Source organism: Lissotriton helveticus, chromosome 11 (genome assembly GCF_964261635.1).
Source record: "Lissotriton helveticus chromosome 11, aLisHel1.1, whole genome shotgun sequence".
NCBI lineage: Eukaryota > Metazoa > Chordata > Amphibia > Caudata > Salamandridae > Lissotriton > Lissotriton helveticus.
Window position 1 is genome coordinate 588,392,374 of NC_136072.1, and position 23,803 is coordinate 588,416,176.

Consider the following 23,803-nt stretch of genomic DNA (forward strand, 5'->3'; position numbering starts at 1 on the left):
GAGATGGGCAATAAAGTGCTAGTGCGTATGATTCTTAAGGCTTCAGAACTACTAATAGTACCTAAGGTCTTACACAGTGGAGTTAACCAAGCTCGTCTTGGGGTTGCATAGGCCAGGCAAGCAAATAAAAAGTGGCCAATAGTTTCCTTAGGATCCCCACAAGCCGGGAAGTTGCTAATAGTCGGGCTACCCCACCTGCCAGTCAAAGACCTAAGGGGTAGGGAACCAGCTCTAAGTTGGAAGAAAAGCTTCCTGTCCCCTGGTTTGGTAATGGCATCCCAATAAGGCTCTAAGCTGGGATTAAGCTTTGCATCTAAAAAACCACCAGCCATAGTAGAGGAGCCAGTACAGCTCCAATTTCGATGGGCCACCTTCTCCCAATAGATTTCCTTTAAAGCTGTTTTTGATGGGAATAACGCTGACTCCGGATTTTCCCACAACGTTTGCATACCCATGCCAACTAAGTTCATTAAGCCAACTGACTTTATGGAAAACATCAATTTTAATAATATCTAAGAATCCAACCGCATAGTGTAGAAGCTCTGGAGTAGTCCAAAGCCTACGCCAATATAAAGTTGGACGCAGCCTTGCTAGATCTAAAATAGCCTTCCTGCCAAGATCATACTTAAGTGGCAGCAAGGGAGTACTCGAAGGGAGTCCAGTAATACCTAGGAGGAACTTGTTTTCCGAAATTATCAATGGCTTCAATTTCTCAAATCCCCACAGCTCAGCACCAACCTGACTTCGTAACGGATCACCAAATGCAGCATCAAACGAATAGTCAACCGGTTAGAAAAGGTCAAAGAGAAGGCAGTATCTGCTGTGTTGCTCTTATTAGATGCAGATGGTGCGGACTAGAACTTCCTTTGGAACATACTTCAAGGAGTCGGACTGGGGCCAAGGTTCATTTCTGTGGTAATAGCAGGCCATCAGCAGGCCATCACTCACCTACATCTAGAATAAGCTTGAATGTTACATCATCGCAACGCCTTCAACTAGGTAGAGGAACAAGACAGGGTTGTCTCTTTTACCCTCTTTTATTTGCCTTCATCATCAAGTCCTGTGCAACAAAGATAAGAGATGACAATAAGATAACCAGGATCCCAGACATCCAGGAGCCCGGAGATCCACAGCAATATTTCACTTAATTTGTTGTCCCTTAATTCTTCCTTTATCCACCTGATAAACCAATTAGTGTCCTTTGATATTGTCAGGATTCAAAATCATCATAGATCAATCAGAAATCCCAAACCTGTTATCTTAGGCGAAAGTGGAGACTCTTCTGATGTCTACTTTCTTTAGGTGGGCTACTAGATCCATTAAATACTTGCATGTTGATATTTCTCCAGCAGTGGCAGATCTCTGTAAATCAGATTACCCCAGACACCTAGCAGAACTCTGTAATGACCTCAAACCATGGTCTCGCCTTTTTCTGTCCTGGCAGGGCCAAATTCATGTAATAAAAATGAATGTTACTGGGGTCTTCTATTTTAGGCCCTGCATATAGTGATGAAAAGACTTCTTCATAGATCTGAAAAAACGAGTACTCCGCATGATGTGGATGTGATTGCCCACAACATCCCAGCCACCCAAGCGATAAAGGAGGTCTAAAGCTCCCAAGATTTTCTTAGGTTCTATAGAGCAGCCTATTAATGGGTTCTAGGACATTGGTCCCTGATGGTGGCGGACAGAATGTGGCCTTATATGGATGAATCCTAGCTGGAGGCTAACTTTGGAATTTAGCCAAATATAAATGTACCGGTATTTATAGAGCGCACAGCTACTTCCCTGAGGTAGTGTCCCGGCGCGTTCCGTATACCGCTTAGGAACCCTTCCTCGTTTTCCCTGTGAGTATCCACTCCTGGGCACCCCCAGGGTGAAACCAGGCATCCCAGAGCTTTTGGGGCCGTTGTGGAGATTAAGCAAGCTATTGCCCAGAGTCGCAGAGTGGGACCCATGATTAGAATAGGCACCGAGGCGAGAATTATCAGGTCCGAGGAAATTGAGCCCAAGACCCGCCGAGGTGGGTATTGAACCCTGGTCCCGGGCCAGACCTCTGCATCAGGGTCTGCCGCTCTAACCATTTGAGCCACACTTCTCCACTTACACATACTAATTGGAAGATAGGCCTTCTAATGTTGACTTAAGTACTCCTGTGAGTACTCCCTCGCAATCTGGGGCTCAGTTTTCACACAAACCAGGGTCCCATGTTCCAATTTTCGTATAGCACATCCACTCCAACCCCTCTTTTTTGCCAGCTTAAACCCCTCAGCCTTTCGAAGTGGAAGGATGTACCATGATTGCATAGATTTCATATTTATGTAGTGCAGCCACCATCAAATTAAAGAGGCAAGCAAGCTTTCAGCCCAGGTGAAACATGAAGATTGCTCAATTGAGACACCATATGATGCATGAAGAAGCTAAAGCAGTGGTTACGAAAGCCCGTACACAATGTGAGAAATTAATCGCATTAGTTGGTTGCTCAGAAGACACAATCTCTAACATCTATAAAATAATTACTGATTCGACCTGAGTCTGTGCTGGGCATCTATGAACTTTGGCAAAATCTTAGTAAAGGGATCAGCTAACATTTAAGGGAGTAAAGCTCACTGTAAACAGGTGATGACCGACTAGTCCTTATCCAGTGATCCTTCCACCAGTTTACTCAGTTGGAGAGAATGTGAGTTGTTGGGGAACTTCCAACATATATAATGGGATTGCCCCTTCATTAAACCCCTGTGGAAAGAAATACCTGTGGCATGATGGAGATCTTGCCATAATATTTGGCATCTGCTCCCCCCTTCTAGGACACCAGTCAAAAGCAGATAAAAACTGTAATGTGAAACTGTTTTGGAGTGCGAAGCTAACTGTAGCCACTCAATGGAAAAATAAGGATTGCCCCTAACTTAACACAACAACACCTCCGCCTGTTGAACCAACTGGTTGTTGAGTGCTTACAGAGAGTACGCTACGACAAATATAACAAGTTTGAAGCTGTATGGACTCCTCTACTGCCAGACATTTGAGCAGGCAATATCTACCCTGTCCTCCAAGTTGGAAACCTCTAATCTTGTTTGTATATTGGTGGTGGAGTAAAGACAGGCATGAAGGGTGAATTACAACATGCTTTAGATTAGCTAGATTTTAATTTGAGCAGAGCTGTCATTCAACCACAGCTTTGTGATGAGCTGATCTAAGTGTGTACCTTATTTAATAACTACTGGGGTTTATTTGGCAGTGACCCATGAGGGGTGTTTGAAATTGTTGAAGAATGTTACTGATGTTCTTGTAATAATGCTGTTAATTAGCATCTCCAATGCTGGAAGAATTGGTAGTCTCTTTTCATTTATTTGAACTTTAATAAAAAAGAGTGCTTAAATTAAAAGAAGATAATAGGGAGGAGTGAAGAGAGATTTAAAAATAGAGAATATGAGATGGATGATGATCAGCTGCAGGGATTTTAGCCAAAGATCATTCCAAGCACAAAGAGAGAAGTAGCCAGCCACTGAAAAACGCCTTATTGTCTCTGTCCTTTACCTGGGCAAGCAGTCTGTTCGCCATGTGGAGGAAGTTAATTAGGAGTCTGGACCGTGAGAGACCGCAGACAATCCAACAGTTTGGTATGGGAATAGCCAATCCGAGGAAGCCCTAGTTACATGATTGCATGGGAGTGAATAGTGTGGGCTCTCATGTCGAGGTAAGAGAATGCTGGTAGAGACTACTACATGTCTAATATGTGCAAAAATACCTACATTGAGAAAGGGAAGAAAGAAAAAGTTTTGTACCAATGGAAACATCACAATTCAGTTCAAATGTGTATAGCTATAATGATAGATCTTAAACATCAATTTTACAACGGATGGAAAACCCTGCAAGAGGTGGGGCAGATTGAACTATAGATGGCAATGGAAAGAGAATTCTCTCCTGCGCCAAAGGACCAAATAATTCCTAACATGGTGTCAAATCTTTATGCTGGATGAAGAGCTCTTCTGCAACTGATCTGTGCCTTTTCCTCCTTGCAGTTTTGCTTTTACGCTTCTTGGAAATTAGGGCAAACACATTTGCATAAGATTTTGTGATTATTCATATAGTTATGAGACCATGTCCATTTGCAGAGATTACTTTAATTTCAAATAAGTTTGTGTGGGATGCGAATCTAAAGATATTTTGTCCTCGTGATTTTTTTTTTAAATGTCAATATTTCTTGCTTTCTACATACTTAACCATAGGACATTCTGCATTCTTCATTTAGACTTACAGTATTGCCTACTGTATTGAAGGGCCTCACAAGAAGATAAGTTTATCTAAAATGTCTAGCTATAGCGTAGGAGCTTGTATAGCATTGTTCCAAAAGCAAGAGTGTTTGACATAATTGCAAGAATTAAGCTATTTCTCAAAAAAACAAATCTAGCACTGTTGAGACCAAAGTCAACTGCATTAGTTGGGAAAGCTATGCATCCTGTCCTTACGTTTTTCAGATGTGTCCCATTTTTTCCATCCACTGGGCTGGACAATCATGCACTGCAAGTTGTGGGTGTTCTATTTTGGCTTTGTCAACACAGAGCTGTATTCTCATGTCACAGGGACACCCAAAGTATGCTACAAAATATCTGTGTGAGAGTGGCTACCACCTCTAGGATATTCCAGGTTCAAAAGCTGTTTTTCATCTATACCCCTGTATGGAGACTATTTATTGTCTTTCGGCAGTGAACAAACATCCAGCTAATTTTCCTTGCCTGCATCAAGTATGGAAGAGGTATGCTTGTGGAAATATGGGTTGTGTTTTTTATGAGTGGACTAGTGAAAGGTGGTTTCTTTATGTTTCAACTGGTGATGTTCATCCTGGACTTCCCACTCTTCACAAACACTCTTCCTGTTGCCCTTCCTGAAATTTGTATATGTAGTGGGTCAAGTGGAGGTAGCCAGCATTTACCGTTTGTCCGGTGTAAGTTTCTAAACCATGGTTCAGAAATACGCCCCCCCCCTATTTTCTGCAGTTTTGGCATCTTCTTAGGCAAAAGGTGGATGCCTCATTTGCCGTGATACCTCAACTTATCATAACTGGTCTGAATTGTAACTCCACTCTGAAGACTGTGAGAGCGGATCAGCAACCGAGACAGGATGCTCCTTCAGGATTATTATAGCCTGCACAGTTATGGCCAAAGCAGACCCACTGGATGACTCTGGCATCTTAACTTGACCACCAGAAGAGTAGAAGTGCTGGACATGGGCGTCCGCAGAAATGTTTCCAGGGGGGGGCAAAATTTTTACTTCATCACCATGCTCCGACATGGTTGAACACAAGTATTAAATACATTAAAAAAATCTAATAGGACAAAGAGCTTAAATAAACAAAGAAACCCATAAGGGGAAGAGAAAAATCTTGTGAGGTGCCACAGCAGACGACCTGGCAACTACAATAAAACAGAGGGAAAAACTAAAAATGCCCGGAAAAAAATAAAAAAAAAATTCTAAATCAGGTTGATGTGGTTCTAGAGCATGGGTACTCACAAACTTTCTCTCAGGGGCCAAATTTACAGTGTGGTTTGTGGCCGAAGGTCGCACCAGTGGGGGCGGGGTCAGTGGGGGAGTGAGGTGGGGCTAGCAACAAAAAAAACTATGACCATGAGGTTGAACACATACCCGGCAGTGGCCGTCTTCATCCACTGAGCCACCAGACCCGGCATACACACATCTATCTTTCTTTTCCCTCTCTCTCTTTCTCTCTCTCTCTCTCTCTCTCTCTCTGTCTGTCTCCCTCCTTCTCTCGCTGTCTCCCTCCCTCTCTCTATCTGTCTCCCTCCATCTCTCTATCTCTGTCCATCTCTCCCTCTCCATCTCGCTGTCTCCCTCTGTCTCCCTCCCTCTGTCTACCTCTTCTGTTGCCCTCTTCCCTCTGTCTGTCTCCCTCTGTCTATCTGTCTCCCTCTGTCTGTCGCCCTCTGTCTGTCTCCCTCTGTCTGTCTCTCTCTCTGTCTCCCTCTCTCTCTCTCTCTCTCTCTCTCTCTCTTTGTCTCCCTCCCTCTGTCTCCCTCCCTCTGTCTCCCTCCCTCTGTCTCCCTCACTCTTTGTCTCCCTCTCTCCCTTTGTCTCCCTCTCTCCCTTTGTCTCCCTCCCTCTGTCTGTCTCTCTTTGTCTCCCTCCCTCTGTCTCTCTCTCTTTTTCTCCCTCCCTCTGTCTCCCTCCCTCTGTCTCCCTCCCTCTGTCTCCCTCCCTCTGTCTCCCTCCCTCTGTCTCCCTCCCTCTGTCTCCCTCCCTTTCTCTCCCTCCCCCTGTCTGTCTCCCTCTGTCTGTCCCTCCCTCTGTCTGTCTCCCTCTGTCTGTCCCTCCCTCTGTCTGTCTCCCTCTGTCTGTCCCTCCCTCTGTCTGTCCCTCCCTCTGTCTGTCCCTCCCTCTGTCTGTCTCCCTCTGTCTGTCTCCCTCTGTCTGTCTCCCTCTGTCTGTCCCCCTCTGTCTGTCCCCCTCTGTCTGTCCCCCTCTGTCTGTCCCCCTCTGTCTGTCCCCCTCTGTCTGTCCCCCTCTGTCTGTCCCCCTCTGTCTGTCCCCCTCTGTCTGTCCCCCTCCCTCTGTCTCCCTACCTCTGTGTCCGTCCCTCTGTCTCCCTCTCTCTGTCTCCCTCTCTGTCTCCCTCTCTGTCTCCCTCTCTGTCTCCCTCTCTCTCTGTCACCCTCTCTCTCTGTCACCCTCTCTCTCTGTCACCCTCTCTCTCTGTCTCCCTCTCGCTCTGTCTCCCTCTCGCTCTGTCTCCCTCTCTCTCTCCCTCTGTCTCCCTCTCTCGCTCTCTCAGTCTCCAACCCTCTGTCACCCTCTGTCTCCCTCCCTCTCTCTCTCTCGCTCCCTCTGTCTCCCTCTCTGCCAGTCTTAGTCTCTGCCTCTATTTGTCTGTCCCTGTTTCCATCCCTCTGTCTCCCTTTCCGTCTCTCTGTCTGTCTCTGCCTGTCTTCTCCTGTCCTTGCCTCCATCTGTCTCTATCTCTTTCTGTCTGTCTCCCTCCCCCTCTCTCTCTCTCTCTGTCTCCCTCCCTCTAAGTCTCCCTCTCTCTCTCTCTCTACCTCTGTCTCATTCACTCTGTTCTTCTCTCTCTGTCTCCCTCTCTCTGTCTCCCTCTCTCTGTCTCCCTCTCTCTGTCTCCCTCCCTCTGTCTCCCTCCCTCTGTCTCCCTCCCTCTGTCTCCCTCCCTCTGTCTCCCTCCCTCTGTCACCCTCTGTCTGTCACCCTCTGTCTGTCACCCCCTGTCACTTCACCCCAGCTTCCCAGGCACACACACAGCCGCACCAGAGTACTTCACAGGTCTTTAAAAGACCATTTACTTGTTAATGAGGCTTTGTTGTGAATCACCCAGCCCCCATTGAGCAGAGTGTCTCGGCGTCCGCGAAGCCGTGGTGGTGTTTGCCGACACTCTTTAATTTTTTTTTTAAAAACACAGGTAAGATGTCTGCAAGGCATGTTAAAGGCAGCTGGCCCATTGTCATTCTTTATGTGATGATCAGCAGCAGACAGAATGACAATGGGCCTATCCACAGTCTGCTCGAGGTCGGGAAGGGGCTGCAGCAGCCTCTAGAGTTCATAGAGAAGTGCGAGAGGCCCCATGTGAGAGAACGTTTAAACTCCTGGGGCTTCTCGCAGGGGAACAGCACAGCCTGCTGTAATTGTGAAAATTAAGGGGACCAAAGGCGTCCGTAAAAGGAATGTTGACGGCCTCCCTGCTCAGAACACATGGGCGTCCGCTACAGCAACGTGCGCTGCCTGAGTGTTAATACCACACTGTCACTGGGCCAGCACCAGACGGACCGGTGATCCAGGCAGACCCGGTTCTATGATTCTTGCTCAGGGAGGGCCACGAGCATCGATGGGTGGGCCACAAACATTGATGGGTGGGCCACAAACATGAACGGGGAATGGACAGGGTACAAAATATTGCAAAGATCTGATATTTTAGGTATTTACATTGTCAACTTTTGACATTTTGAACACCATAAGTACCAAAGAACGAGGGACCTACTTTATTTTCCCTGCTTTGCTTCTAGCTTTATGTTTCTGTTGCCACACATCTCTTTGCAGCTTTTCATATTAAAAAAAAAATTACTTTCCACTTTGCAAAGCATTGAAGTTTAAAAGTGTGGTGCAGTAAGCCCTCTGACAACTTTGCACAACCCTGCCTAATAAAATAATTCAGACTTTACAATTATTTATCCTCCCTTTCTATGTACATAGGCAATAAAAACACAGTTAAAAACTGAGCTATGGTTTTGCCAAATGTGCAAAACCAATGCAACTCACCAGTTGTGCTAACCAATGCACACATAATTCATGTTCCCCATCATGCTCAAAACCCTATCTTAACTGGGCCTGGGTCTTTCTCCCATCTCTTTTCAGGCCATCAAAGTTTTTACTGACATATTGCTTTTTTTCCCTTCCAGCCTCTGGCTGTCATCCCTGTAGAGGTGATACTCTCAGCATTCACATCTCCCCCTTAATGGAAGAAGCAACAACGTGCTTGAAGTGCTAGTAGTGAGTTGTCTGCTTGTTTAGGTAGGAGCGACCCTTTCTGGTAGCCACAGTGCTGCTAACAAGTCAACGTCAGGACAGACAGTGTCTTCTAAAAGGAGGCTCCGAGGCTAAAAAAAAGGGAAAAACCTCTGATGGAAGAGGTGACTCCAGAATCCAGGCAACAGGACGCGAAAAGGAGGATAGTCAGCAAGGGGATGACAGACCTGCGAAGAAGAGGAGAATTGCAGAAGAAGGAACCCACAGGACCAAAATACCAAACTGGAGAAAAGTGTCACCAACAGAAGTTAATAGATATCAACAGGAGAAAAGAGACACCAACAGGAGTGAAGAGTGTTGCAACACAAGAAAAAATAGAATTCCAGTCCCTTATATATACACAAGGACAGCAAGGAAGTGACGCAACAGGAAAAGGAGAACCACCATCTTGGTTTATGAAGAAAAAGTAAGAAGGTTATAAAACCTCCATCTTGGAATGCGGAAGAAAAAACAGTACTCAAGGCACTCTGGGAACCAGACAGAGGAATTTTGGAAGGAAGGAACACGAAAAAATAGCCCCTAACCATGACTGCAGGCAACTCATATTAAGGTCACTCTAAGATTCAGATAAGTCTACAGCACCTGGTTCCCAGGCAGTCTCCCATCCAGGTGCTAACCAGGCCCGACCCTGCTTAACTTCAGATGAGATCAGGTGCTTTTAGGGTTGTATGGCCACTGCCCACAGTGGCGGCGTACCCCAAGAGAAAAGAGAAGTGCTTCATGGCGCGTCTTTGCACTCAGAAAAGAAACTGCAGGGCGCCACACTGAGCTGCGGCATGCCCAGCGTACAGAAATAGGTGCCACGTACCAAGTTACAGCCCGCAGCTGTGAGGCGGGAGGTGCGCAGGTCATGACCCAGTCCATGGCGTATCACCACATCTATTAGATTTTCAAAGTTTCTGAATGTCTGACCATATATCATACCAACTTTTCATTCTGTCTCCCTCCCTCTGTCTTTCTCTCATTCTACCAACCCCTCCTTTATCATACTCTATCCCATTATCCATCTCTTTCATGATCCATCCCTCTTTTCCTCTCTCTCTTCCCGTTGTTACCCTGATTTTCCCATTTCAATTGCCCCTGCACTATTTCCCTCCCTCTCTCTTAGTCTATAATTTACCACTCTTTCTCACTTGTCTCCCATAAACACTCTATACTTCGTTCTATTTCTACCTCCTATGTCCTTAGTCCCCACTCTCCAAATTCCTATTGCTTCTTTGAGATTTACATCAGTTCTTTTTCCTGTATTGAAAATTCTCCTGTTCTTCAGTTATGTCTTCTTATGCCAACTACCTGCTTTATCAAACCTTGTCATTTGCAGAAGACTCTTCTCTGTAGCCATTAAATAGATTCCTGTCCCTGTGAGTGCTTTCAGTTCTGCATGCTTCTAAAGGTTAGGAAAGTGGAAAGACCTTGTTCAACCTTTATTAGGCATTCGATCAAAAGAAAGTTTATTGTTGAGTGGTAAAGGAAAATCCACCTATTTCTGGAGGAGTTGTTGGATACCGTGGAGACTCCACATGTGGCATTTCTTTTACCAAACTATCCTTTTCGTGAAGTGATAGTGCCATATTTCTTTGATTCTACTCCTGATTTGGCACTTCCTCAAGGTATCACCAACCTCTAAATCATGCTGTAGGCTGCTGAAAGTTAGAACTAAGAAGTGTGTGTGAGGCCTTGATTCATCCTTTCCTTATTAATACTGACCAGGAAACTTCTAATAATCCTCTTCTGCATCCATCCTTTGCGTTGTCATTCACTATTCTTTTTACTCTCCTTGCCATCGCCCTTCTCCACTTTCGTTTCCTACCCTATCTTTACCAATCTCGTGCTCTAACCTTCTCTCCACTTAGTCTGTTCTCACTTCATCTTTTACTTGGCTGTTTCCTTCTTTCATTTCCCCCTCTCTCCTTGTACTTATCTATAATTATGTCCCCCCCCTCTCGCCTCTTTTCCTATCTTCTCTCGTCAATCATTTCTCCCTCTTTCCTCTCCCCATCTCCGTTTGTCTCTACTCCCCACTCCGTCTCTTATTTTTCCTTTTGGCTCTGTCTCTCTCTTTATCTCTCCTCTGCTCTTAAGTCCCCCTTGGTCTCAACATGGAGGGTTAATAAGATTTTTCACTACAACATTGTCAAAATCGAATTTTCATTTTTTTAAAAAAATTTTAGTCATATTCTTCTATAAATGTAGTTATTTCAGTCTTCAGTGTTTTTTCCGGATTTTTTTCACTCTCAGCTGTGTACAGCACTCTCCCCATTGCTCAAACGGATTAAGTGCAACCTGTGTTGTCACGTTATTCCAATATCTTCATAACACTGAGACTTTCCAATACACCCAAAAAGGAGCCAGAGATGAGTTACCAGAGATGAGCTGCACAAGTTGCCTCTCCTTCTAATGATCAAACGTAGCTGCTGCTTTGACTGGAGTAGAGTTTTCTTTTAAAGTGGTAGACATTTCCAACATAGGTTTCATAGAGGGGGGGGTAGTTATGGTTCAAGCAGTTATGTCTGTAATGTATATCAATAGAAATACTGGCACAGTTACTATACATTGTTATGTTAACTATGTCATTATCAGCGTCCTGCTTTGCATGTACTATATTCACCTCACAAACTATAAAATAGATGGTGTGGTAGTTTCCTTTACTCCCACATAAGTATTTGTTGACATGAGAGTCGGTCTTGCGATCCTGGTATTTGAATTGTGACTTTCAAATAAAATTGATCTCCTTTCCCTTAGAAAGATTGGTTCCTTTTAAATTCGACTATTAGTAGTAATGCGCATTCCGTGATCTAACTCAAAGTGATGGGGCTCACTGCAGAATACAAAGTGGGCAGTGCTTAATATGAAAATAAATAAGAAGTGCTAGGGATACACATTGCTCCTGCCAGCACTGCCAATGACAACCCCTATCTATCACACTGTCACCAATGTGACAATTCCGAATATTCCAAGCCCCGGCTCAAATCTGTAAGAATGGCTTGGGTTGCAGGTATAAGTCATTCTAATGTAGGTAGAATTAATAAACAATTATTGTGCTCATATCTGAATTAGGCAGACAGCGCTACCCTGCAGCAGCCTTCCATAAGTTGCGGTGTTAACAATTGAGTGCAGTGTCGAGCACAGGAAAGAATCGGCTCAAATTAAATACTAAAAGAGGGCCCACTGAATTTAAACATATTTCACAGATATTCATTTGACTAGCCCCGCTCCCCAAACGCCCTCAACCGCGCCCCATACCTTTTTATCCGATCGTTGTGGCCTGCTGTGAGGGACTAAAGATCACGTCCCCTACCTAAGACTTGTTAATTGTGCTGCTCGAAAGCATCAGCAGCTCCCCAAGGACTCAATCTCTTCTCCTGAGGCGTGGGATGAGAGGAGATGCTCCATGCTGTGCCTCCTCTGCCGGCCCATTATCATTCTGACCATGACAATGGAACGGCTGACTCTGTGACCTGCTGAGAGTCACACTCGGGTTGCCCCAGCAGGCAAGTCGGCCCAGGTAAGTGGGCCTGCTTTTCCACTTCTGAATCGCCTTAAGAATCGGGCCTAGATCCAGGGGGGGGGGGGGGGGCAAGCGCCCCCTCTTGCCCCCCCTGCGGACGCCCATGGTGCTGGACCCTCTGCACCTCAACTGAATTAACGTTTAGCGTGGGGTGCCCACTGTACTGGTGTAGAGAGCCTAGCCTGTTGAGAGGCCCTTTGCTAAACACCCATAAACCATGGGAATCAAGCTATAGCTCATTGATAAGGCCTATGTAGGCTGAAACCGGTCTTTTGGTTGCTTGTGTTCCCATTTGGAGGGGCTCTGGCCTGGCTGTTCAGAGAGAAATGTTTGTATCGGAGCACGGTCATTGTATTGATTTACATATGGCCAGTCTGTGGCTAGACTGAAGGAATGGTGGGTGCCAATTATTTTAGGAGAGGCAGACACAAACGTAGACTGGCCAGTCCCTGCTGAGCTCCCCTGAGTGTACAGTCCCGATTGCTCACCTTATAAATATTCTCCTGGCACCAAATTGGATTTGAATCTTTTTTCCCCAGCAATAGCTCTCCAGAGCCTGCCTCCAGTAAGCACCATGTCATTTAAGTCGCTAATCTACCCACCCTGGATGTGACAACATAGAAATATAGATGATTTCTGGCACGCTGATGTGGAAGTCTGGTTTCCAATGTTTTGTTAACAAAGTTACTGAGCTCTTCTCAACACTTCATTAATGAAATTCCTCAGCTTTCAGAAGTAATTAGGTGAAATATCCTCTCCTAAGCTGGCAGGGTTCAAACCATTGTGCAGATGCCTAAGTAAAGAACATGACCCTCTTGGCCTGCAACTCCAATTCATTGATGCACCAAAAGGTCATCAGAGAACAGGTGGCCAAGCTATTTTTGTTTCAGGCCCCCAATGATGCACCGAGATGTTGCACTTCATGTAATTCCCTGGACAGGGAGCAATCTCTCGAGATTTTTTCCCACAAAAACATTGTAGGGAGTAGGAATCCTCCTTCCACAAGGATACAGTCCTGATCCTGAGATCTTTCAGAATTCTGACTCTGTTCCCCTTCAGACATTGCAAAAGATTAAACCAGAAATCCTAACTCAATCAGCAGAACCCACACAGGTTGAGGTTTTCTTGCTAGCCAGGCTGTATATCCCTGGGCCACTTCCCAAGTGTGCACCAGCTACTGTGGATTTGGCGATTCCTGCAGCTCTCCGACCCTTCCAGACTGTGCGCTTCTATTTGGCTTTGCTTCTAGCAAAGCCTGTACCCTGCAAGGTGCTGACCACTTGTTCTCGGCCCTGTCTATGATGCCAACACCTGTGCTCCCTCAGAGCCAATGTTGGCATTGCCTTCAAAACTCTCAAAGTTAGAAGACATTATTTTGCTGGCAACTGAAAAAGTTTTGACTTGTTTCGATGAGCCCATCGTGTGTCATCCTAACTCCCGCATTCCAGATCATGTGACACTTTAGGTGACTAAATCGCCTGACCACACCAAGAATTAGCACCTATATGTTTACCACACAGCCAAGAACTCAATCATCTGGACTTTCTCCTTACATTTGGAAGCAAAATGTGGATGAAAATCCATAGTGAGGAATGTAAAAACCATTGGAATACACCATGCAGAAGCCGTGATGGGACCCCATTAAGTTAGAACCAAATCCCCCACCACTCTTTCGGTGAAGTGACCTGGGCAATTAGATGATAGAGGCAAGTGTGAGGAGCACCGGTTGACAGTAGAAAGTTTGGCTTCCCAAGTGAGCAACAGTAAGAATAAAGGACAAAGCAGAGAGTGCATCTAGGTCCGTAGAGAGAACATGAGAAGAAATAAGGAGAATGATCCAATTTGTCCTCCTAGAAGCCAGTGCACTATCACAGATCATTGCAAGGGCCTCTAACATGAAGACATTGCAAAGAACCAAGTGAAACTCTTGGTGAAATGGCTGATCTTTGACAGAAAAGATGGGCATTTTACAAAAGGAGGTGAGAGGGGACAGAAGGGCAAACATGAAAGTTTGAAGTAGGATGGCACTTGGAGTCTGGCTAAAGTGCAGCTTCACTGTCGGCGATCTTGTTTTCATGCAGATACAACAAAGTTGTGTAAAAGAAAAGCTAGTAGGCATTGTTCCCATCAACCACCACAGTAACCGATTTCCCAACAAGAATTAAATCGAGGCATGCCAGCACTGCATCCCACTCAGGCTAAGTCCTACACCCACAGGAAAGAGAAGGCAGCAATTTCCCAAAAATAAATAAGTTGGCAAGAGAAAGCAAAAAAGTCGATTCATTCACCAAAACATACAAAATAATATGCATTCAGACCCCAGACAATACAGCAATCACTTAAGAGACACAGAACCAGGATTTCAGCCCTTAGCCAGCAGAGCGTTTGCTTAGGCTCAGGTCTCAGACAGAAACATGCAATACGAGATACCTAGATGTACCAGGCCTGGGAAACCTGAGTTGACAAACTGCCAGGTGTTCACATCAAATAGCACTTTAATCTTAATGAAAAACTGACAGGTTTGTTCATTACAAAGCACAGTCATCCATCAGGTGGTAAATAGTTCATAAGCACTGGCCTCACACAGCAGAGCTAACTTCAGTTCATACAGATCATGCCAGTGATACATTTTCACTGCATAACTAATAGTCATGTTACACAGTTTTTGCAGCTATTAAATATAAGCATATCCAGGACAAACCATGTTGTCTGTAACTTGTCTCAAATGCAAGTCTTAATGTTCTGTCTGCTTTGTCCCCCATGACCCATCTTGTGTGCAGGTCTGTAAGTATGACTTCGTTGAGGTGCGTAGTGGGCTGACTGCGGACTCTAAGCTGCACGGGAAGTTCTGTGGTGCAGAAAAGCCAGAGGTGATCACCTCACAGTACAACAATATGAGGGTGGAGTTCAAGTCTGACAACACTGTCTCCAAGAAGGGCTTCAAGGCACAGTTCTTCTCAGGTACGTTGGCCAGCACCTCAGTTAGCGCTCTTTGCTGTTTCTGCTCGATCCTTCACTTCTAACCAGGAGTGCTGGGGGTGGGTAGCGCAGTCCATGCTTTCAGATATTTGAGAGGCTTTTGATTTAACAACAAACCTGATGTTGTCCTTGTGGGACCAACCATCCCACAGTCTTCCTTACCCCTTCTTAATTGCATCCTATAAAGAATGCAGGTTGCTCACCTCTCCTCTGGGGATTGTTTTTCTCCATTGTGACCTTTTTCCAGAGCCCCCATTTCTCGTTAGTTTGGAGTTATTCCCCTTTGTTGAGATCGTTTTTGCAGTCTCCCCACCTCTTCCTTATTGTGAGTCTGAGATCAGTCCTGTTCCCTAAAATCACCAAAATATCCTTAACCTGGTGTTTTTATCCTCTGTTCAGTCTTCCTTTCTAATAGCCTTCCATCTCATCCTTATTCCAGAGTTTGTTACCTTTGTTCAGTTCTACAGGTCTCTTGTTTGAATCATCCTTATTTCTTGATTATTAGCTCTCTCAGTCCCCTTTCCTAAATTCCTTCAATCCCGTCTTAAATCATTGTGTTGTTAACCTGTGTTTAGTCCTTTTTTGGGAGGTCCCTCTATCTCATTTATATTCTAGGTTTATTACTCCTTTTTCAGCCCCCTTTCAAAAGGTGTCTTTCTTTCATCCTTATTCTGCAATACCTCTATCCTGTGTGACATTTTTTTGACCCTTATTGCTGGTGTTTCTGAGTTCTTGATGCACAGGGCTCCCTATTGGATGACAAGCCGCAAACCCCCAAAAGCACATGAGAAATTCAGTTTGAGAATTTGCAATTCCTCTGTCCTCATACTGGCTTTCTCTAGTTCCCTATTGAACCCTTGAAGGGCTACATCTGTGAATTATGTATTTTATTTATGGAGTGGCAATGAAAGTGTGGCCACATTAGAAAGTATTATGTTTCTGCTAACAATGCTGTGAAAAGTTGAATAAACATTTGTTTATCGGTAGATGAGATGGACATTTATTTATTTGCAAGCATAAGAGGTGGTGTGGAACATAATGTCTATGAGGCTTTATAGTAGTGTACAAAACTTTGAAGTTACTGGGGAGTACCCCGTCAAAATCCTGATAGGATGAAAACAGCAAAAAATGTACGTAAATTAGTGAGATATTGTTAGGTTGTCCAAAATATACTGCTGCTGATCATTAAACTCGGGCAGCTTCTTATAGTATGTCAGCTACGACTTCCATGATAAGCCGCTTCCAGGCAGAGCACAATTTCCCTGCAGCTCACAAAGCCGACTATCATAAGTTATGACCTCCTATATATGCTAAGCCCTTTGACCTGAGCTTTTTGCTATTCATAATGGCAATTAGTTTTGCAGAGGTCTCAAAGTGTAAGGAGTGATGCCTAAGTTCCAACAAGCCCACCTTCCTGCTTCTTACTCGTACTAAATATGCCAGCTCTTGGATCATCTACTGTTATGGAAAGCTATGGCCCGTTATAGCACCATGATGGCTGTTGGTGAGTGTGCATTTTACAAGTACCGATAAGAAATGTACGAGGATTTTTCTGTGATGGGAACAATGCCTACTAGCTCATTTGAAATGGTAACTCCTTTCTCAGACAAGAAATGACACTCTGCCTAAACACAATTAATTCCCTTTCTTTTGTATTGTCCAAACCCATATTGATTCATTATGGAGGCTTTGGTAGTGTGCTCAGAATTAATCCAGGTTTATTTTTGATTTCTTGGAAAGAGTGACAGAGAGGTCTCTACCTGTCCTATGAGAAGCAGTAACAAAATCACGTAGAGGTTTCAGAGTCTCACTCTTTTTAAATTCTCTTATTCTCATCCTTACACATGGGTTTGTTCCCTGTGTTAATGCATTGTGTTAAGATTCCTTTATCTTATCCATAGTCTGAGCTGCTATTCCTTGTCATTCCTCCTTCGTGGAATCGCCTCTTAAGACCTTTATTGCTTAGATTTGCTTCCTTTTTATTGGTTATGTTTAATGAGGTTGCATGTTGGATTACAGCACTTCAGTTCCAAAGATGTTTACTCTTAATCGGAGGTTTGTTTCTTTCTTATCAGTCCACTTTTGGGAAATCCCCCTCACTGATCCATATTTTGGTAGTTGTGTTGTCTTACTGGAACTCGGTCTGTTGTCCCTACCAATTGGCTGCTTCCTCCCACACCTCCATGGCCAATGCCCACTGTAGAGTTGTACATCCCTCCCTGATATAGCTGCTACTTACATCACTGCAAAATGTAAAAGGGCTGTGGTCTTACCCTACTATAATTTGAGCTTTAGCTTGTCCCGGTCCTCTCAACAACATCTTCTAGAGTCTGGTGGATATGGTTATTGAACACCACCTGCCCCTGCAGTCTGTTTTTACCCTGCAACTTACTGCAAAACTGGTATATTTGCTCTGAGATTAACCTGCCGTGTTCTGCCCTGGCTACTCTATCATGGAAGACTGCAAATATTTTATTTAAAATGTGTGATATTCAGAACTGAAGCAGGTTCATGGCATTCATTTAGAAATTTAATTTTTTTCATCTCACAATGCTCTCTCCTTTTGAGATTATGTTCTTGTCTCCCTGCACCCAGTCTGATAAAGGGACTGCGCCTCTCTCCGCCTCCTCCTGCTAACACAGCCTGGTCTGAAAGGCCATCTGCTGCTGTACTACTTTTGCATGTCTTCTGATGCTCAGCTTGCCCAGGCATGGCAATTTGTTGCTTCGCTTAATGATTTTGACATTGCCTTCCCTTGCTGTGCCTTTGAGGTCAAGTGTGGCATCTCAGCTTCCTACTACTCGACAGTTGACAAACTGACCCTGCTTGCCTTTTTGCATACTATATGAGTGGGGCATCTTCGCTCTGAGTGGAGGGAGAGGCCAGGTTTAAGTTCTCGCTTTGTTTTGCAGTTCCTTTGAACTGGAATTCTCACAGACCAGTATATTATTGTCACTGGTTCTCAGTATTAATGTTGATTAATGCTAGAGATTGAAGGTGCGCCATCCTGTTGGTGAATGGGCAGATTCTAACAATCTGATTCTTTTGAAATGCTGAAAAGTCCTGGACGGAGAAGTTGTGTATCAAGTATTAAACTGAAATGTGAGTGAATCTGCCCAAGTTCTGTCACCATTTAAGGTCTAGCTAGGCACCATTACCGGCTTGCCCTGTGTGTGTATGTGATTGTGTTTTTATTTGCAATTAGTTCTCTCTTGAATGTGGAGAGCATCACCTCCTGGTTTTGCAGAAAACCTATCTCCAGTTACTGCAGAGCTTGAACTAAAACAAGAACTAAAAGAACCTGCTGAGTCCCTCAGGTTAAGGGTTCGTGGCTCTAAGGCTCACAAGCTCGGACTACTACCAGGGTGTTTGGAACATTCCTTAAGGCTTGAACTGTTGCACTGTGCAATGAAAATGAATACTGCATGGAGGACACTGGTTGGCATCCAGTCCATATGCATGAGATCTCTTGGTCACCAAATACCTTTGATGGCTGAAGTGTCTACTGGTGAACTCTGCCAACCCTTACATGAAAACCACCCTTCAGATGTTGAGAATGTGGTAGGAATCTGCCTGGCTGAGGAAACTATTCCAGGAACAGCTAAGCTGACAGACGCAGGACACAAGGCTGTGTTAAGCATAGAGAATCACCCTACAGAAACTGTGGTAAGTATCTACTTCCCTCCTCTGTCCCTCACTCTGCCCTGCATTCCACCTCCATCTCTGCTGTCTCTTAGCTGAAGAATAGTTTGCCAGTTCTGGTGGATCCCTCTTTGCATCCCTCATATCAAGATTTCTCCTGCAATATCATATATCGAAGTGTCAGTGGGCCACAGTCTTGGTGATATGTCTGACTGTCGACTGGTAATGGGAGATGGTGGCATCTTTACATTGTTACTTGACAGCCAAGATTCATCTGCAGTTGGACTTTAAGAGGCATGGCAGGGATACAATATTGGCAGTGTTTATCTTAGTGAGGCATTATTTTCCTAAAGGTAGTCCTTCTCTCACACGATGAGACAATGCTTAAAACGTGACTGCAAGTAGAAGACGCTGTGGGCATCTGAGTGGATGTAGCATATCGTACATCTCAGCAGTGCCTATGATTAATCAAATGGACGGTGATGAGAGTTCATAAAGCTCTATTAGCCACCAACCAATAGTAGCCTTCGTTGAAGTCCTGCCCAGTGGTCTCAGCTGAGAAGTCACCATTAGTGTCTTTGCTTCTGCAGTTTTAGCTAGTCTAAAGGGAATAGTGTGTCCTAAAACCTTGTGTGGAATGTGGTGTTGACCTCTATCTAATGTGTCTGGTAGGATTCAAGCAGAGTTCAGGTAGTCTAGAAAGGTCTTAGACCTCTGATGTAAGCCATTGAAGTTGAAGTGTTAAGACAGGCAACGAAACAATAAATTAATGAAGGTTATGCGAGGTCTGGATAGACCGTAGGCACAAAATTAATGTAGGTTATATAAGGTCTGCATAGACTGCAAGCACAATGAAAAATCTAATTGTAGTAACTGTGTGCAAGCAGCCAGTTGTCTGTAGTGAGAAAATTGGCTTACTTCATATACCTAAACTGGGATTGGCCCTCTGGTTCTGGGATCTAGGTTTTCTGTGCAATTGTCTGTACATACACTCTTCTTACCCTGACTGTGGGCTTACATACTCCCAATCTGTCCAGTCAAAAATATATTAATATTTCAACAACAAATTATTTGTGGTGAGCAGGCTTCCAGAATGTTTCCTGCCTCTTATGAACTTCAGATTTCATATTATTGAAAAACGGTACTTCTGATTTAGTGGATAAACAAATAAAGCACAGCATAACAGAACACATGGATTACCAGAAGAAAGAGACTGGGTTGGTGGGAAGGGGTATTTGTGGAGGGAAAGCCCATAGTAAATCTGCAAGGTTCCTGCTCCACCAACTTTCTGGTTCCCATACCTACCCCATTAAGAGGTGGGTAACCTATGATTGGCCACCATTAGAGCCTCTGCCAGCTCCACCAGTGGTCTGTGGTTGCAGAAGCCCTCCTGGCAAAGGGCTTGCTGCGTCTGATGTCCTGGAAGGTTCATTCTGTTTAGGGCAGACCGCCAATGCAAACTTTCCCTACCTTTGCATTGGGGGCATGAACAGGGAAGATCAACATTGGCCCTCATGAGTGGGTAGAAAACTCCCTGCATGTCAACACCATTATGTTTTTTTTTCAGAAATAAACCGCACTTTGAGGGAAGACTTCTTCGGAACAAAAAAATGTTGCTTCAACGTGGGGGCCCACCCAGCATTCATTTCAGATTAAAATGCACTCTTTTTGTTGCTTTGATAGATGGCCATTGAGATCTGATTGAGCTCCAAGCCTTTGCGGGTGCTATGAATGCGTGTAAAAGGTAACAAAGAGACCATGAAATGTCCACGTGTCCCTTCAGTTTCTAAGTCCTTGTCGATCGGATAGCTCTTTTGCACAAGAGTGTGTTCTTGATTCCCCATTCAAAACTATTGGCATTAAAACTTTTTTCTGACTTTTACTAGTGCACTACCATGTGCTAAGAGATCTGTGAATCTATGGGAGATCCCACGTGCTACTAAGTAAGGCAATGAAGAGGAGTTCTTGAGAGGATTTGAGGTAATCCCTTTCAAATTCTTGGCATCTGCAGGCAATTTTTACTTCCAGGTTCTAAATCCAAATGGGTTCTTGGTAGTGTCTTCTGCTTCTTCACAGTAGCACTTAACCTTGCATGCAGCTGGATATGGCCGTGTTCCTGCACGTTTTCCCTTTTCCCTACTTACTTCCGTTCTTACTGGCTCCTGCTCTGCCTCTGTTCCCGCAAATTCTGCGACTTGAAGAACACTCCTTGCCTCACATAGAATATACACATGGAACGTTTTTCTTCCTCTCGTCTCCTTTTCTACCTCTTTGTCTCTCTCTTTCTCGTGCTCCTTTCTGATTTCAGAAAAAAAGTATCAGCAGCTAAAGCAGCAGTCAAAGCAGCCACCCAAGTACCAGCAGAAGCAGCGGACTTCCAGGGGGAGACCCAACATGAAGCTCCGAACCAAAAAAAGGATTCGCCCTCCCTACTGAACCGACTTCACCAATGTAGACCGATCATGTGGGCCCCAGTGTTAGCCTATGTGTCCCTCCTCCCCTATGGGCACTGGAGGACAGCAGCCACTGTTCCAGACACCTGGTGATGCCACAGGGTGACCCAAGCATGGTGTTACCTGCTCAGACTCTTGTTTCTGATGGGACATTAAAGTGGGACGTTGGTTATTGACTTAACTGGCTTGTAAGGGGCTAGTTGACATTTTGCCAAGCATTTTTGTCTGTGGTCTATATTTTGGTTCTGTTGTTCAGCTGGCATCTAAGTCTTCCCTTCACTCCTCTTTGGTCCAGTTGTCTTGTTTCTGTCAATGTCAGTCTGTTAAACAGGTAATGGCTGATGTTTGGGATTTATGTGCCAAGGAAAGCCCTAGGTAAGACCCAAGGCAAGTTTTCCAATCCATAAGAGTTGCCATCTTGATATGCTAATCCATGTGGTCTACAGTCTTGTGTGAACTGAAAACTGGAATTTATGTTGCGTAACAGAATGGCTGACCACTTGCTGTAGTGAATTTATTTATTTGTTTGACATCCTATGAAGATCTTATGACATATTCAAATGTTTTTGTAATACTTAATTTTTTGGAAAAAAACAAAAGCAACTTGTGCCATAAAGTACAGCCTGGTCGATAAAATCAGCATAAAAAAATACAAATCCTAGTTATTTATCTTGCAGCAAAAAACAAGTCCTTTTATTAGACTTGTTCAACAGTGTTCATAGTGATTAGAGGCCAACATTTCCGTCTGAGACTGTTAAATTGTGGAGCTATTAAAATAACGTTCAGATAATTCAACCAAATAAAAAGAGGCATACTCTGCATTTTATATTTATTTCCTGTGCTGCTTCCCAAATGTACATCATGGACTGAATATTACTACAGTTTGCTATTCAACTGGAGACTCTAACACAGTCAAGTCTGACATCTGGTTCACTCTTCCTGTCTTGAAGCAATCTTGTTGGATTTTGCATACAGACAGCGTTCGCTATTTAATGTCGAACACCTTGTGACTAAATCAATACATAAAATGGGCCTTGGGTCATCTACTTGCTCATGAGAGGATGTCAGTCTAGTCTGTCTCAGTTCCTTGTGCTTGATTTGATTGCATTTTTTCCTGTTCTTGTGTTTGTCCCACCCATACAGCATAGCATCTTTACCATAATGCTTTTCAAAAGCATTTTTATTATATTTTAAAATCAATGAGCATCATAGACATTCACATTAAAGACATATAGTATGTGTTAGAAATATGGGGTGTCTAGTTGGCAGGCAGTTACCCTGTACAAGTAGGGACCCTTCTTCCTACTCAGGATAAGGTGGATACACTTCTAAAATAACCCCTGCTCACTCCCTTGGTAGCTTGGCACGAGCAGCCAGGCTTATCTCAAAGGCAGTATGTATAGCAATTGCACAAAACAAGCAGAAATACAGTGAAAACACTACAAAAGTACATCACACCAGTTAAAGAAAAATATCCAATATTTTATCAGTGCAAAACAAGAACAAAAACTGGAAATAAATTCACCATACAGTTCTTAGAAATATCAATAAGCAAAAGTGTACTTTAAATAAAGTTCCTTGAAGTGGATTGCTCCGGCGTCGTGAACAACAAATCCAAACAGTTCTGGCTTACCACAGCTTCGCGGGCCAGCTACGGTGTTGGGAAGACCCTCAAAAACAGTAACTTTAGAAATGTAGGGCTTTGAGGAGCTCACGGTGAGCTCCGAAGAGCCGGCGTCTGTACTGGAGAACGGGGCAGGAGTTGTCGGGCCCTTGAAGTCACATGCTTTGCAGATAGAAATTCCAAGCAGTTGAAGTTAGAACCGCAGGCATCGGCGCTCCTGTGCATAGTGAAGGGCCCCAATATGTATACCACATTTTCTATTTGGTCTCTTTGTGGCAAGGGTCTCTGAGCCCAGTCCAAACCAGTTTGGCCATCTCTGGCCCTGATTGGCTACAGGAGATGGAGACAGCATTGTGCAGAGCAGGCACAACTTATTCAGATGCTAGTGAAAACTCCTCCCACCACTCTAAATGCAGACCAGGGCTATTCAGCCAAACTATGAGTCAGCCAGGAAAGGCAGGGCACACCTCAACCCCTCTTGTGACTGTCAACAGTGAATGCATATCCTCAGCTCCTGTCACTCCAAAACCAGACAGTCAATACACACACCAGCAGAGGCACACAGAATTGTTAGACAAGAAAATGCCTACTTTCTAAAAGTGGCATTTTCAAACACACAATTTAAAAACCATCTCCCTAAAAAGATGTGTTATTAAATTCTGAGTTCAGAGAGCCTAAACTCCATTTCTCCATCCTGCCCCAATGGAAAGTTGTACTTGTAAGATGTTACAAAGCAACTCCCATGTTAGCCTATGGGACAGATAGCCTTTCGGTAGTCCAAAACGAATTTGGGAGTATGTCACTATCAGGACGTGTCACACACACCAGGGCATGTCCTACCTTTCACATACACTGCAACGTGTCCATGGGGGTACCTTGGGCCTACCTGAGGGGTGCCTTACAAGTAAGAAAAGGGAATGTTGTGGCCTGGCAAGTAGGGGCACTTGCTATGTCGACATGGCAGTAAAAACTGCACTCAGACACTGCAGTGGCAGGTCTGAGACACATTTGAAAGGCTGCTTGGCACAATCAATGCTGTAGGCCCACTAG

General features: G+C 44.4%; 1 protein-coding gene across 1 annotated transcript in view; it reads left to right on the top strand.

The window, feature by feature from the left end:
- Positions 1-23,803, top strand: part of BMP1 (bone morphogenetic protein 1) — a 569,977-nt gene that overhangs the window by 464,991 nt on the left and 81,183 nt on the right. The window contains exon 15 of the mRNA XM_078666375.1: positions 14,836-15,016. Within this exon, the coding sequence (XP_078522501.1) occupies positions 14,836-15,016 (181 nt within the window). The remainder of the gene's footprint in view (positions 1-14,835; positions 15,017-23,803) is intronic.